The following is a 14,993-nucleotide window of genomic DNA, read 5'->3' as shown; positions in this document are numbered from 1 at the left end:
GACAAAAAAAACCCCAGCCATATACCCAAATCAAATCCTTCCATATGCTGAGCCCATCCCTCCAATCCTCCTCCCATGTTTCTGACCAGAGAGATGCAAGCAATGAGCCACAGCAAGAAACACAGCACTCTGCAGGCAGCTCCATCACCTACATGGGGTCTCCTGCACGGATGTGTTTGCAGGCGGTTTGTATCACGGATTCACAAGCCTCGTTCAAAGCGCGGTCGATGCGGTAATCGGCACCAGGGTCAGCCTCCTGGATTAGAGTTTGAAGCTGGAGGAGGAAAGAAGATGGGGAGATAATAATAATAATATTTAGTAGTAGTAGTAGTAGTAATAAAAATAGTAATAATAGTAATAGTAATGATGGTGGTGGCAGTGGTAATAATCCTGGATTCTGTTACAGGCGTAACTACAAGTTTATCTCTATCCTGACGTTTAGTTGCATCGAGTGCCTTTCCAGAAGGAGAATGTTTCTCATACATTCCCACAGAGCTTTGTCTCTGCCACCAAAACAGAGGTGTAACATTTTGCTAGGAAGTACCAAGACTTTGATAAACTGATTTCTCTTTCAAGCCCAAACCCAGTTAATAGCAAATAACTGTCATGCCAACTAAAGGCATTCTAACAATGTAAGAAGATCCCTGCTCAATCAGACTAGTGATCCATCTAGTCCATCATCCTGCTTTACCAGTGGAAGACCGCCAAGGAGGCAGTGGAGGCCAAGGCCTGATGATGCCTCCTAGCCCTGGGTTTCAGGGACCGACTGCCTCTGAAGACAGAGGTTCCTTCTCCCTTGTACAGGACTCAGAACCAACTTTTCATTAGGAGTATTGCCACTTCGCTAGTACCTGGAAACTGCAAGGTTTGACAGAGCCAGGTGACGTGCCAGGCTAGCCATTTACAACATAGTGGGATCCAACCACTTTGCAATCCCACCTCTGGAGCATCCAACAAGCCAGATGGCAGAGTTAGGAGCTCTTTTGCCACTCAGGGAATTATAGTATCCCCTCCCTTCTCTGGGGGTCTAGAATGCAAGAGAGCCAAGCCAGCAGAAAGAAGTTGTTCCTCTGTAATAAGCAGAGGCTCTTCCTCTGCAACAGAAGCCTCTCCAACACAGAGCCTCTCGTAGGGACACAAGGTCAAGTCATGCCATCCTGCCATTCAGAGGCATCTTCCCTTCAACAGGCCCTAGCTCTGAACTGGGACAGTCTGTTGACAGGTATGCACATTAAGGACATATTCCTAATACTTCCCGCTTGAAGGGAAGGAGGTGTGAACGGAACTGGATAGAAAGGAGGCAACACAGTTAATAAGAGTTCCTAAAAATATGGTACAGCAGCTTTCCAAGAGGCACAGACTACTCTGAAGACTGACTTGGGTAGTGCAAGTGACACCATACAAGTCCAACTTTGGAAAGGCAACCGCAGAACAAAGGAGGCAAACCCAAGGGCTCTTTCATGAGCAGGTAAGGGCTGGATGAGGCAATGGAGGATAAAAACAGTGTTGCACTTACCTGTAGCTGTTGTTCATCTACGTCTTCCGTGCAGGCACACATGGGACTGCGCACGCGCAGGCAAGCTGACTTCGGAGATTTCTATGGCTCAATACCATTAGGGGGCGCCCTCACCTCTCATCGCGCATATGTGGCCACTTTTCCCGCCGAAAACGGCCTCTAAGAGGCGGGGCATCCCCGCAGTACCCTCAGTCCTTTTTCGCCGCCGTACCCTGAGGTAAGTATCAAGAGTGTTAGCGGGGAAGGAGGGAGAGTATGTGTGCCTGCATGGAGGACCTAGATGAACAACAGCTACAGGTAAGTGCAACACAGTTTTTCATCTACGGTCTTCCTGTGCAGTCCCACATGGGGGATTATAAAGCTTAAATACTTGGGTGGAGGTAGTGATGTATTGTCACAGGAAGATCCATTGCAGGACTGCTGTGCCCACTGCCGTTTCTTTCCTGTCTAGGACGTCCAAGGCATAGTGCTTGACAAACGTGTCCGCTGAGGCCCGTGTTGCCGCTCTGCAGATGTCTTGGATCGGGACACTTTCAGGAGGGCTGCCAAAGATGCCTGGGACTAAGTCTGTTGTTTTATAACACAATAGAATTGCCTGAACCACCCAACAGGCCAAAGTCTGTGGGCTAGCCTTTTCCCTTTCTTTTGACCCCAGAAACACACAAAGAAGTTTGAGTCCACCCTAGAGGGTTTTACCCGATCTTGGTAGAACAGGATAGCCCTACGCACATCTAGTGTGTGAAGGGCTCTTTCAGCCTCCGTGGTCTGGTTGCGAAAAAAGACTGGCAAGGAAATTTCTTGGGAAAGGTGAAATTTTGAGACCACTTTAGGCAAAACAAAATCTATCTTAGTCCGCAAGACTGCCTTCTCTGTGTGAACCTTCAAGAAAGGAGGCCACAGCACAGAGCAGCCAACTCACCCACCTGCCTGGCTGATGTAACGGCCACTAGGAATGCCACTTTCATAGAGAGAAAACGTAGAGGGCAAGTGGCTAAAGGTTTGGATATTAGCCTAGTCAACACCAAGGGTAATGACCACTGAGGGACCAGGGACTTGACAGGGGGAAACAAATTGTTCAATCCCTTCAAAAATAATTTAGATGTATAATGCCAAAAAAAGTCTTTCTATCTACAGGGGGATGAAAGGCGGAAATAGCTGCCAAATACACCTTGATAGATAAGTTGGATAAACTCCCTTGCTTGAGTTCCCAAAGGAAATCCAAAACTTCAGACAGGGAAGAAACTAGGGGATCTAAGTCTCTCTGCTGACACCACCTAGTAAATTTTTGTCACTTCAGTGAATAAGATTGGCATGTAAACAAACATCTCGCATTCTCCAGGACATGAGTTACTCCTTCAGAGAAGGCCTGTCCTGAAGGATTAGCCAGGCCGTCAGTCTGAGTTTGTCTGTCTTGTGGTGGAAAACCCCTTTCCACGACAGTAGATCCGGCCATATTGGAAACTGGTACACCTGAGTCTGCAACCTCAAGAGGGTGTGAAACCAAGGTTGCCGTGGCCAGTACGGGGTTATGAGGATGGCTGGCATCTTGTCCGCCTGAACCTTGCTGAGGCCCCTGGCTAGAAGAGGGAACGGAGGAAACATGTAGAAGAGGTGATCCAACCACTTGAGTTGAAACGCGTCCCCAAGAGACTCGTGGCCAACTCCTCCTCTTGAACAATTAACGAGGAGTCTTGCAGTTTTCCTCTGAGGCAAAAAGGTCTATATCAGGAAAACTTCATTCGGTGAAGACAGGATGTAAATCCTCGTCTCGAATGGACCATTCGTGATTGCCCCCTGCAACCTGCTGAGGTGGTCCACCACTGTGTTGTCTACACCCGGAATATGAACTGCTTGCAGCCACACCGAATGGTCTATAGCCCATTTCCGGATTTTCATAACCTCTCTGCACAGAGTGACAGACGCTGTGCCTCCGTTTGTTTATATAGAACATAGCGGCTATATTGTCTGTCAAAATCTAGACGGTCTTGTTCCTTATGATATCTGCAAAGGAAACCAACGCATGGGACACTGCTCTCAGTTCTAGTAGGTTAATATGCTCCTGGCACTCAGAATCGTCCCACATTCCATGTGCATAAGACCCTTCACAATAAGCACCCAAACCTAAATTGAACGCATCTGTAGTAACAGAGATGTCAGGTTGTCTATACCCAAAATTAATACCCTTATAAAGGTTGGAATCATCCATCCACCAATCAAGGGTTAGAAGGACCCGCCCCCCCGTGGAATACTAAACTTGCTACTCTGAGAGTCCCTCTCAGGAAAAAAGATGGAGGTAAACCAGAGTTGTAATGGACGCATCCGCAGTCGTACCAAAGGCACCACAGCCGTGGTCGAGGCCATGTAGCCTAGTAAAACCTGGATGAGTCTTGCTCTCTCTGGGGGCAAGAATCCCGCATCTCGAAAACCATCAATGATGGCCCCTATAAACTGGGTAACTCTTGCAGGACAAAGCTTAGATTTCCTCTAATTGACAAAAAAGCCTAGCTTGAGACAAGTGGATAGCATAATCGAAATTTGCCTGTCCACATCAGTAGCTGAATGCCCCACAATCAGCCAATCATCTAAATAAGAGAAAATACAGCAGCCCTGTACCCTTAGGAAGGCGATGACTACCACCATACACTTAGTGAAAACTCTCGGGGCTGCAAACAACTCGAAAGGCAGGACCCAGTACTGGAAGATACGAGTACCATAGGTAAAAAGAAGGAACTTCTTGTGTTCCTGAAAAATAGACACATGAAAATAAGCGTCCTTCAAGTCTATCACCACAAATCAGGACTGTGGGGGTATTAAGGTTAGGACCATTTGCAAGGTGGTCATCTTAAATTTACGAACTCTGATAAGTTCATTTAACTCACAAAGATCCAAAATTGGCCAAAGACCCCCATCCTTCTTGTCTACCACAAACAAATTGGAATAAAAACCTAAGAAGGAGGACTATCTGTAACCTCCTTATCACCCCTTTTTCTAGAAGGGCTGAGAGTTTGGCCAGCACCCCGAGTTGTGAGCTCTGAGCATAAAAACTAGGGAGCCGGAGAAAGGTAACTGAAGAAATTCAACTTTATAACCATTTTTAACTATTTTAAAACCCAAACATTGAAGGTGATATTGCACCACTCAGAAAAGAACAAGGTCAGCCTATCCCCAGTGGGTCAGTCCCCTGTAATTGTCAAAATTGCTTGTGGGAGTGAGATTGCTCCCTGGACTGTTGTGGGTGAGCTCCCTGTTTACTTTTATGGCCCTGTTTCCTTCTCGGAAAGGAAGATAGTGGGCTTTGGTAAGATCTCTGAGGATGGTAACCATACCCCTGGCAAGGGTGAAAGTGATGTTGCCAGCCCCTTGCAAATGACCTATACTGAGCCCTGTTGGAAGCTTGCTGCTGCAGAAAAACGCCATACGAGCGTGCTGTAGGTCTATCTGTACGCTTCTTGGACAAATAGTCATCCGTCTTCTCAGAGAACAACGTTTGTCCTTCAAAGGGGAGATCCTCAACCTTGTTTCTGCTCTCTGTTGGTAACGCGGTGGTTCTTAGCCATGCAAACCTGTGAAGGACAACGGCTGAAAGTAAAGACCTGGCAGAAGTGTCTGCCATGTTATGGCCCACGTTGATCTGGTGGCGGGCTAGCGAACCGCCTCCTCTTGAACCACACGTAGGAAGACCCTTTGGTCCTCAAGAAGCTGTGGGATGAAGGTGGTGACTTTATTTCATAGTAGTAACTGATAAGCGGCCATCATGGCCGCGTAATTGGTGATCTTGATGTCAAAAGCTGCAGAAGTGTAAACCTTTCTCCCCACAGAATCAATCTTCTTGCTCTCCTTGTCCGAAGGAACTGACAAGGACTCTTGTTTGGGCTTAAGCTTGCATGTCCTCAGTGACCAGGGAAGATGGGGGAGGATGCAGTGACAGAAACGGACACGTCGTCCTTGGTTCTATAGAAATTTTCTACCCTTTTGTTAGTAGCAAGAGTGGAAGCTGGCTTAAGGTTTAATTCCGTTAGAAGCTCCATGAAACCCTCGATGACAGGGAAGGTAATTGCGGAAGTCGATCCAGAATATGTGTTTTAAAATTTTGTCCTTTGAACGTGGTTCCGTGGAAGCCACGTCGATCTCCAGAGCCTTTGCCATCTGCTGAAGGAGTTCATTATAAGCACGGAAATCATCCGTGGGAGAAGCCTCCTCTGACAGGCGGATCACCCCCTCGGGCTAATCTGAAGACTGTGTGTCACAGGACCTTGGGTACCGGAAGGCCTCATCATAGTCCACGTCAGATAGTTGTGGGGTCCGTCTGCAGCCTGGGTAGGAGTAGGCCCTTAGTGAATGGGATCTGTCACGAGCTCTGACGCTGCAGTCCGAGTAATAGGAGCCTTCCCTATGGGTGTAGTGTGGCTCATCTATTAGCCGCTGATGTCCTGAATAAGGGCTATCCCCTTTGTAAACATATGGGCTACTCCTGCGTTTCGTGTGTCCCCTTCCCTCCTGGGAAGAACACGAGGACCAGGAACCCTGGAAAGGCGACCTTGATCGTCCAGAAGGAGTTGGTGGCTTGTTTACCACTATTACGTCCCCCTTCATTAAGGCTCTAGAACGAGGAGTACTGTGAGGTAAGGAATGATCACCTGACCTTCGATGTCATTTCCTGGCAGGATCGGATCCAGTCTCACTTTACTGCACTGCAGGAGGTTGGCAAGAGATGACTCTCTCCAAAATCTCCTTTTTTTTTTTTTATATAATTTTTTATTTTCAATATCTAACATACAACTACTACATACATACATACCCTACAGAACAGTAACTACAAAAGACTACAATAACACAAGGGATAGAAAAGAGGAGAGAAAAAAGAGAGAGGGAGGGAGGGGTGGAAAAAAGGGGGAGGTACCCTACAAACACTAAACACTAAACACTACATTTCTGTTTTCCCTTCATACTGCCATTATTCAAAAGTTAAAGCTTTATATTATATTGATGGAGTGGTTGACCTTACTAAATGCAAATTACAATTTAATTTCAAGTTAAATTTTTCTTCCCCTCCTGGGTCCCGGACGGAGTTCTCTCTGCGCAACTGCAGCCGCAGTGCTCGTTTCCTCCCCCTCCCCTTCAGACTTCTCCTTTTCGTCTTGCTTGGTGCACTGGAATTCTGGGTTCCTGTCCTCAAAATCCCTTAGTTGATCTTCTGATAATATCTTAAAGGCTTGATCTTTATGGGTGAACCAGATTCCTTCCGGAAATAATCATTTGTACTTTATTCCACGTTCTCTCAGAAGAGCTGCGAACTTTTTATACTTAAAACGTCTTTTCCGGACTAGAAATGGGACGTCTTTCAATATCTTAATTTTGTTGCCCAAGAAGTCCAAATCCGCATTGTATGAATTATATAGGATAGTGTCCCGGATCCTCTTAGATGAAAAATCGATGATGATCTCGCGCGGCAACTGACGCTTCATTGCATACTTTGAAGTAGCCCGACGGGCTTCCAAAATGGCGCTTTTAACTTCTTCTTTAGTTGCCCTCGCGGGTGTCGCCAATAGTTTCGAGACAAGACCCCGTAAGTCCTCGTTTTCCTCCTCTTTCACATTCTGGAGGCGCAAAATTGTCTGTGTTCGTTCCACTTGTAGCCCGATCAACTGATTCTCCACCAGTTTAAGCTCTTTATTCGTAGCCTTCACGAGTGACGCACTTTCCCGAGCAGACTTCTCTGCCCCCCCCGCTGCTTCCTTGATGGTTTTCACTTCGCTCTCCATTAAGCCCACCCTTTGATCTGTTTCATTCAGCTTGTCAACAAAGGGTTTTATAGCTTCACCAACCGCCCTCCGTACAATTTCCTCCAGCGATTCTCCCTTTAAGGCAGCCGAAACTGACTTGCCAAGGGCAGGACTTTATTTTTTTGTTGCCATTTGGGGGGGGGGGCCGCCAACCAAATTTTGAGACTCAGCAAAGGGGAAGAGTGAGCCTTCTTAGCTTCAGATCTCACCTCTCCTTCACGTACGCTTGTAATAACAGAAGGAATTCGCTTACTTGTAGGCTCTCGCCTAGTTCTGCTCTTTGCCGTTTCTCATGGCCCGGCAGCACTCGAGGCGCCGCGCACGTCCGCCGGCCTCCGTAGGGACAAACGGGCAATTAACCCCCCGCATTGATTCCAGGGGGCTCTTCCCGCAGCGTCCCGGACCCAGCCTCCCTCACTGGGAGTTTTGGGGGCTAATCTTCGCAGATCAGCCGCCCGGACAGGGTGCCCGGCCGCTTCCTCTCGAGCCAGCGAAGAGGAGCGTCCGACATGGCGGAGAAAACGAAACCGAATCTCTCTCCAAAATCTCCTTATTGCATTTAGCAGCTTGATGTTTCTTTCCCCTCTTCTTCTCCAGGCCGGTCCCTGATGGTTCCGAAGGCAACACCGGATTCGAAGGCTTCCGAACTGATGAGTCACTATGTGGACTCCAAGACCGACACTCTCAGGCTGTTCCACTCCGAGGGGTCCTCAGTTCCGATGCTCTCGAAGCCACTGAATCATCCCGACAAGTCGGAGAGTGATGAGACCACTATCAGAGCCGAAGGTGTTCTGCTACACAGAGTTCTCGACTCCGACAAAACCGGATCCAAGGTAAGCGTGGCTGGTTCTGAAGAGCTTCCGAGACGGTCGGATCTGAAGGTGGTCACGGATCCGAAGGTGGACAAGACTCGGTATGGGCCGAGGAGGAACAGGAGGGAGGTGTTTTGGCTCCCGAAGACCCGGGGCCAGGCTGGGTAGAGTCTCCAGACGAGGCTGAGGTTTTAGCTGTGGCTGGTGGATCAGTCGCCGCCATGGCATGCTGCCACAGAGAGGCTTGCAGTCTACCCGCCCGTTCTGCTCTGGCCTTCAGAGTGAAGGTGCAGCAGTGCTTACAAGCTTGTGTGTTGTGGGTCTCCCCCAAACAATACAGGCAGTTAGAATGGCCATCAGATCGAGTCATTTTCCGGTCGCACGAAGTGCACCTTTTAAACAAAGCCTTCTCTGACATACTTGCAGGGAAGATGTCTTCCGTTAACAAAGAGAAATACGAGCCAGAACCTCTAGAGTCAGTGGCAAAAGAGGAAGTGGGGGTACTGCAGGGGCACCCCGCCTCTTAGAGGCCATTTTCGCCAGGAAAAGTGGCCACGCATGCACGATGAGAGGCGAGGGCGCCCTCTAATGGTACTGAGCTATAGAATTCTCCAAAGTCGGCAGGCCTGTGCGTGCGCAGTCCCGTGTGGGACTGCACAGGAAGACTGTAGATGAACAATGCCTTATTGGCTCTGCTGCCTCTTCCAAGCCTCACTTGCCAAGCATATCTGGTCCATTATCATGAAGGATCTGCTCTGCTCTGGTAGAGCCACAGATCTTACCACTAATGGTTTTCTCATAGAGCCTATCACCTGGCAACTGTGTCCATTTTAGATTTCAAACTTCATTTACATTGCTGGTTTTGCCTGGTTCAAGATGCACAGAGTATGAAAAAGTGGACAACCCCCAAATGCTTTTTGTGGTTCCAGGGAAGCGAGCTATCAGAGCAACGATACTGTTGCTTCCTCTTGATTTACAAGGCCTTGCAAGGATACCCTCCTCAACCAGCAGGGAACTTCTCTTGTGTATATTACGAAAAATCTCAAAGTTTGAAAAGAATAACAGCCTAGCTCCAATCCTCTGCCTAGAATGCTGGTCTTCTCATATCATTTGCATACCGTAAGTCATTCCAGAACAAGTTTTTCCAAGTTCTTTTATGAGGAAGTAATGTGAAATTAGGTCAAAAGGCTTAAGACAGGTCAGAAGGTCCTGCCTTGCAGCACTAAATGAGCCAGGTCCATCAGCATGACATACATCTTAATATATTGTCGAAGGCTTTCACGGCCGGAGAACAATGGTTGTTGTGGATTTTCCAGGCTGTATAGCCGTGGTCTTGGCATTGTAGTTCCTGACGTTTCACCAGCAGCTGTGGCTGGCATCTTCAGAGGTGTAGCACCAAAAAACAGAGTTGCGCTTACCGTAACTACTGTTCATTGACGTCTTCTGTGCAGACACACATGGGACTGCGCCTGCGCAGGCCTGCCGACCGGATTTTTCTTTCTAGCAAACGTCCACTAGGGGGTGCACGTCCGACCCAATGCGCATGCGCGGCCGTTTCCCGCCCGAGCGACATTGGGCGACGTCGCCCCCTTTCCCCTCAGTTTCTCCTTTGCCGCCGAATGCCTTCACATTATCTGGAAGAACACAGCGGGGTAGGAGGGAGGGTTGTGTGTCTGCACAGAAGACGTCAATGAACAGTAGTTACGGTAAGCACAACTCTGTTTTCACTGTCCGTCTTCTGTGCAGCCCCACATGGGAGACTCACAAGCCACTTACCCAGGAGGCGGGCATGTGTTCTCACCGAAAAAGAGACTGAAGCACAGCATTACCAACAGCAGCCTCTTTCCTTTCCCACACATCTAGTGCGTAATGTTTAGCGAACGTGTCAGAAGACGACCACGTTGCAGCCCTGCAGATGTCTTGCAAGGGCACGCCCCTAAGGAAGGCCGCCGAAGCAGCCTGTGCCCTGGTGGAATGAGCTTTTAGTTCCAAGGGGCAAGGTAACTGAGCATGCGAGTAGCAGGCCCTAACAGTCTGAGTAACCCAGCGAGAAATCGACTGGGCTGTAGCAGCCTTTCCCTTCCTGGGCCCATAATAGCACACAAACAGTTGTTTGGCACTCCTAAACTGTGACGTACGCTGGAGGTAAAATAAAATAGCCCTTCTCACATCCAAGGAATGTAAGGCCCTTTCAGAGCTACTGGAAGGGTCAGGAAAAAAGACAGGCAAGACAATGTCCTGCGAGGTGTGAAATTGAGTAGACACCTTGGGCCTAAAACGAAGGTCCGGCCTGAGAACCACCTTATTTTGATGGACCTTCAAAAAGGGAGAATCCCACCTCAGGGCAGCAAGGTCGCTAACCCTGCGGGCAGATGTAATGGCAATCAGGAAGGCCACTTTACAGGATAACCATTTTAAATCACAGGTAGCCAGTGGTTCGAAGGGTGATTTCATAAGTCCCGTCAGCACTACCTGCAGTGACCATTGGGGAACAATTTCCTTGACTTGTGGAAACATATTATACAACCCTTTCAAAAAAGACTTCGACAAACTGTGGGAGAACACTGTCTTCCCATCTATTTTAGGGTGGAAGGCTGAAATGGCAGCCAAATAGACTTTAATAGAGGAATTAGAGAGTCCCCCATCCTTTAGGGACAGGAGGAACTCAAACACAGAAGACAACTGGCAATCCCAAACATTAACTTCGGTGTCAGCAGCCCAGGCCTCAAAACGCTTCCATTTAGCTGCGTATGACCTGCGAGTGGTGTCCCTACGGGCATTCAGCAAAATTTCAGCTACCCTGTCAGACATCCCCTCCATCCCCGAATGTGCCAAGCAGCGAGGTTGAGTTTGGGTAGGTCGTGATACCAAACCCCTTTGTCGGACAGAAGGTCCGGGTTCAGTGCGAACCGATAATATGACCCCTGCGAAAGCTGCATGACATGTTGGAACCATGCTTGTCTGGGCCAGAAGGGGGCCACTAGAATTAAGTGCGGCCCATCCCTCTGGATTTTGCTGACGACCCGAGACAGTAGTGGGAACGGAGGGAAGGCATAAAACAGGTGCCCTGTCCAGCGTATCTGGAACGCGTCCCCTAGGGAATGGCGACCTAGCCCTCCCCTGGAGCAGAATCGTGGGGCCTTCTTGTTGGTCTCTGACGCAAAGAGGTCTACGTCTGGAAACCCCCAGTCCGAAAAGATGGAGTTCAGGTAATTGTCTGCTACGGTCCATTCGTAGCTGTCGAATCGCATCCGACTCAGCGTGTCCGCGATGACATTGGTGGTGCCAGGAATATGGACAGCCTGAATGAACACGCCTCTGTCCATGGCCCAGTTCCAGATCCGAACGGCCTCGTCGCAGAGGGCCTTGGATGTAGTTCCCCCTTGCTTGTTCAGGTAGAACATCGTGGTGCAATTGTCTGTGAGCACCTGAACTGCCTTCTGCTGCAGCGTGTCTGCGAAAGCGATAAGGGCATAACGGACCGCTCTCAATTCTAGCAGGTTAATATGATCTTTCCTTTCCTGCTCCGACCAAATCCCATGTGCCCTCAGGGCACCACACTGGGCTCCCCATCCTACCGTGGAGGCATCAGTCGAGATCGTGATCTCGGTTTGGATGGACCCAAAGGCAACACCCCCAAGGAGGTTAGCCTCATCAAGCCACCATCGTAAGGCCCGGATAATCCCTCTGGGGATGGAATATCGTTTATTCTGGGACTCGTGTTCAAAATCATGAACCGATAGGAACCACAGCTGGAGAGGTCGCATGTGCAACCGGGCCATAGGGGTGACAGCTGTAGAAGAGGCCATGAGGCCCAGTAGCCTCTGGATAGCCGTTACGGATTGGAACCTGCACTTAGAAAAAAGGTTCACCATCCTGTCAATCTTTAAAGCACGCTCCCTGGGCAGAAAACCTCTGTTTACGCCACCGTCCAGTTCCATACCGATAAACAGTATCCGTCTGGACAGGGTAAGGTTAGACTTTTGTAAGTTAACCAAAAGTCCTAATCTGGAGCAGGTGAGCATCACAGTATGAATCTGGGCCAGGAGTGCATTAGCAGAGGGTGCTGCTAGGAGCCAATCGTCAAGATAGGGGTAGATGGTACAACCCCGTTCCCTCAAATAAGCCACTACCACAGCCATACATTTAGAAAAAACTCGTGGGGCTGTTGAGAGGCCAAAGGGAAGTACCTGGTAATGGTAGGCCCTATTGTTACACAGGAACCTAAGGTATTTCCGATGATCAGGATGGATGGCAATATGGAAATATGCATCCTTGAGGTCCAGGACAGCGAACCACATGTCCTCAGGCATTAACTGGAGGACTGTATTCAAGGTAAGCATCCTGAACCGCTTGACGAGAACGAATTTATTCAGTTCCCGGAGGTCTAAGATGGGTCGCACACCTCCATCCTTTTTGTCTACCAGGAACATCCTGGAGTAAAAACCTAAGAGAGGGTCCTGAGGGAGCACCTCCTTCACAGCCCCCTTCTCCAATAGCGCTATAACCTCAGCCTGTAAGCTATCAGAAGAGGATTGTAATGAGCGGTCAGGAAGAGACAACACTGAGTAAACATCAAACTGAATTTTATATCCAACTGTAACGATTTTAAGAACCCAACTATCGGACATAATCTCCGCCCATGCAGAGGCAAACTGAGCCAATCTGTTCCCAAACACGACAGACTGTTCGAGCTCTAGTCAGAACTGCTTTGGCTGCGTTGCTGACTCTTTGGCATTGTGGGCTTGCGGACCGCGACGAGGGCGGTAGGTAGGCCTCCGGCGCTGGTAAGAACTTGGTGGTTGGAGTGGCCGGTAGGAACCATAGCGTGGATACGGCTGGTACCGGTGCTGTCGTCCATGATAACCCTGGGCAGGGCGATACTGGCCACGATTCTCGGTGGATGGCCTGGTCGGGAGAATGCCATAGGAGCGGGCTGTAATACGATCTTTGCGCTTCTGCGACAGGTAGTCATCTGTTTTGGTAGAAAACAGGGATTGCCCCTCAAACGGCAGGTTCTCCACCTTATTGCGTGTCTCCACCGGCAACGCAGTTGTGCGGAGCCACGAGTGTCGGCGGAGGACGACGAAAGATGCCAATGCTCTCGCAGAGGTGTCAACCGTGTCACGGCCCGCATTTATTTGTTGCCGAGACAGTCTCAGGGCCTCATCGAGGATCACCTTCGCCAACACTCTCTGGTCTGCTGGGAGTTTTTCCATGAAGGCCGCCATGCGGTTCCAAAGGAATATCTGATACGCCCCCATGATGGCTGAATAGTTGGAGATTTTCAGCGTCAGGGCAGCAGAAGAGTATAGCTTCTTGCCCAAAGAATCCAACTTCCTGCTCTCCTTGTCAATGGGCACCGCATAGGACCCCTGGCGTTGGCGGGTCTGCATTTCCTCCGTAATGAGGGAAGAGGGAGGCGGATGTGCAAAGAGGTATGCACAAACATCATCCCGTGTCTTGTGCAGGGCCTCCAGCTTGCGGGACGTCGGGTACACAGAGGCCGGCTTTTCACAGATGTCGTGGATGATCTCCACCAAGCCTTCAGTGAATGGGAAGGCAATAGTTGGAGGGTTCCCGGACTGGACATATTGAAGAATTTTGTCCTTTGGCTTAGGATCTACGGCCGATATCTCGATGTCGAGAGAACGGGCCATCCTGACCATCTGTTCAGAGTAGAGTTGGTAGTCCTCAGACGGCGACACACGACCGGTCCCAATGATGATGTCATCCGGAGACGGGTCAGATGGAGGACTGGGACTCGGGCCCTGGTAGGGTTCAGCAGGATGGTAAGGTGATCCGTGTCTGGGAGAACCATAGTGGGAGAACTCACTTCGAGTGTCACCCCAATACTCCCTGCCAAATGATGGAGAACTGGCATACAGGGAACCCTCTCTGTCAAATGCAGCCCGCGGGAGGTGGTAACGCCGGTCCTCATGGTCCGCATAATCACCAGCATGCCACTGCTGGGCCGGAGGTGGCGCGTCGGGCAGGTCACCATCATCATCAGACGAGTGGTGCAGCGGAGGCGACAGGTGCGGCGACGGAGTCAAAGGCCTCTCCCAGAGGACCTCATCTGTTTGGACCGAAGCCGATTGACTGTGCTTCGACTTCTTCTTGGACTTCTTGCCGCCCTTGTCGGCCGAAACCGGATCCGAGCTTCGGTCCCTGCCAATCGAATCCGACGTCTTCGGATCCGACCGAGCGCCCGTCTTTGGAGCGAGGCCGGTGCGCGCCGACTCAGCAGGCTTCGGAACCAATGGAGTCGGAGCCGATGGCGGATCCGACGGCTTGGGAACCGACCCAGCCGGGATGTTCGGTTCCGATGACGTTCTCGGCACCTTCGGAGCCGGCGCGAAGGTCGGTTCCGACCTCGACGGGGACCTGGAACAGTGACGTTTCCGAGTCGGATCCGACGTTGGCGCCAAGGGCTTGCGACCCGACGCGGAACTCGCAGCCCCCTTCGGATCCGGGGTTAACTGCCGGGCTTGGCGGCGATCCGGGGAGTGGGAACGCGAAGCGGACGTGGCCTTTTGAGATCCCATCTCAGGGGGGGTGTCACCCGTCCCACCAGCCGGTGGCGGCCCCTCCGGGGTAACGGGAGCCCCCGAAACCCGCATCGCCCGTCTCCACAGCAAGGCGTTCAGCCTATTCGCCCTCTCAGCCCTGGCCTTCGGGGTGAACCGTTGGCAGTGCTCACACTTCCCGACGATGTGCCCCTCGCCCAGACACTCGAGGCAAACAGAGTGACCGTCCGTCCTCGTCATCTTAGTGGAGCAGTTGGAGCAGCGCTTGAACAGCGACTTCTCAGACATCTTTGATCTTCACAGGATCCTCACAGGAAAAGTTTCCTCACAGGCGGACAGCTAGATCTTTACC

General features: G+C 50.3%; 1 protein-coding gene across 2 annotated transcripts in view; it reads right to left on the bottom strand.

Annotated features, from left to right (window-relative positions):
• The window catches only part of GLG1 (golgi glycoprotein 1), a 93,822-nt gene that overhangs the window by 26,260 nt on the left and 52,569 nt on the right, over positions 1-14,993 (bottom strand). For both annotated transcript variants that reach the window (XM_055000192.1, XM_055000193.1), the window contains exon 9: positions 153-274. In XM_055000192.1, coding sequence (XP_054856167.1) covers positions 153-274 — 122 coding nt within the window. The remainder of the gene's footprint in view (positions 1-152; positions 275-14,993) is intronic.

This window comes from Eublepharis macularius, chromosome 16, assembly GCF_028583425.1.
Source record: "Eublepharis macularius isolate TG4126 chromosome 16, MPM_Emac_v1.0, whole genome shotgun sequence".
Lineage (NCBI taxonomy): Eukaryota > Metazoa > Chordata > Lepidosauria > Squamata > Eublepharidae > Eublepharis > Eublepharis macularius.
The sequence above is the reverse complement of the archived record's forward strand: the minus strand, read 5'-3'. Positions and strand labels throughout refer to the sequence as shown.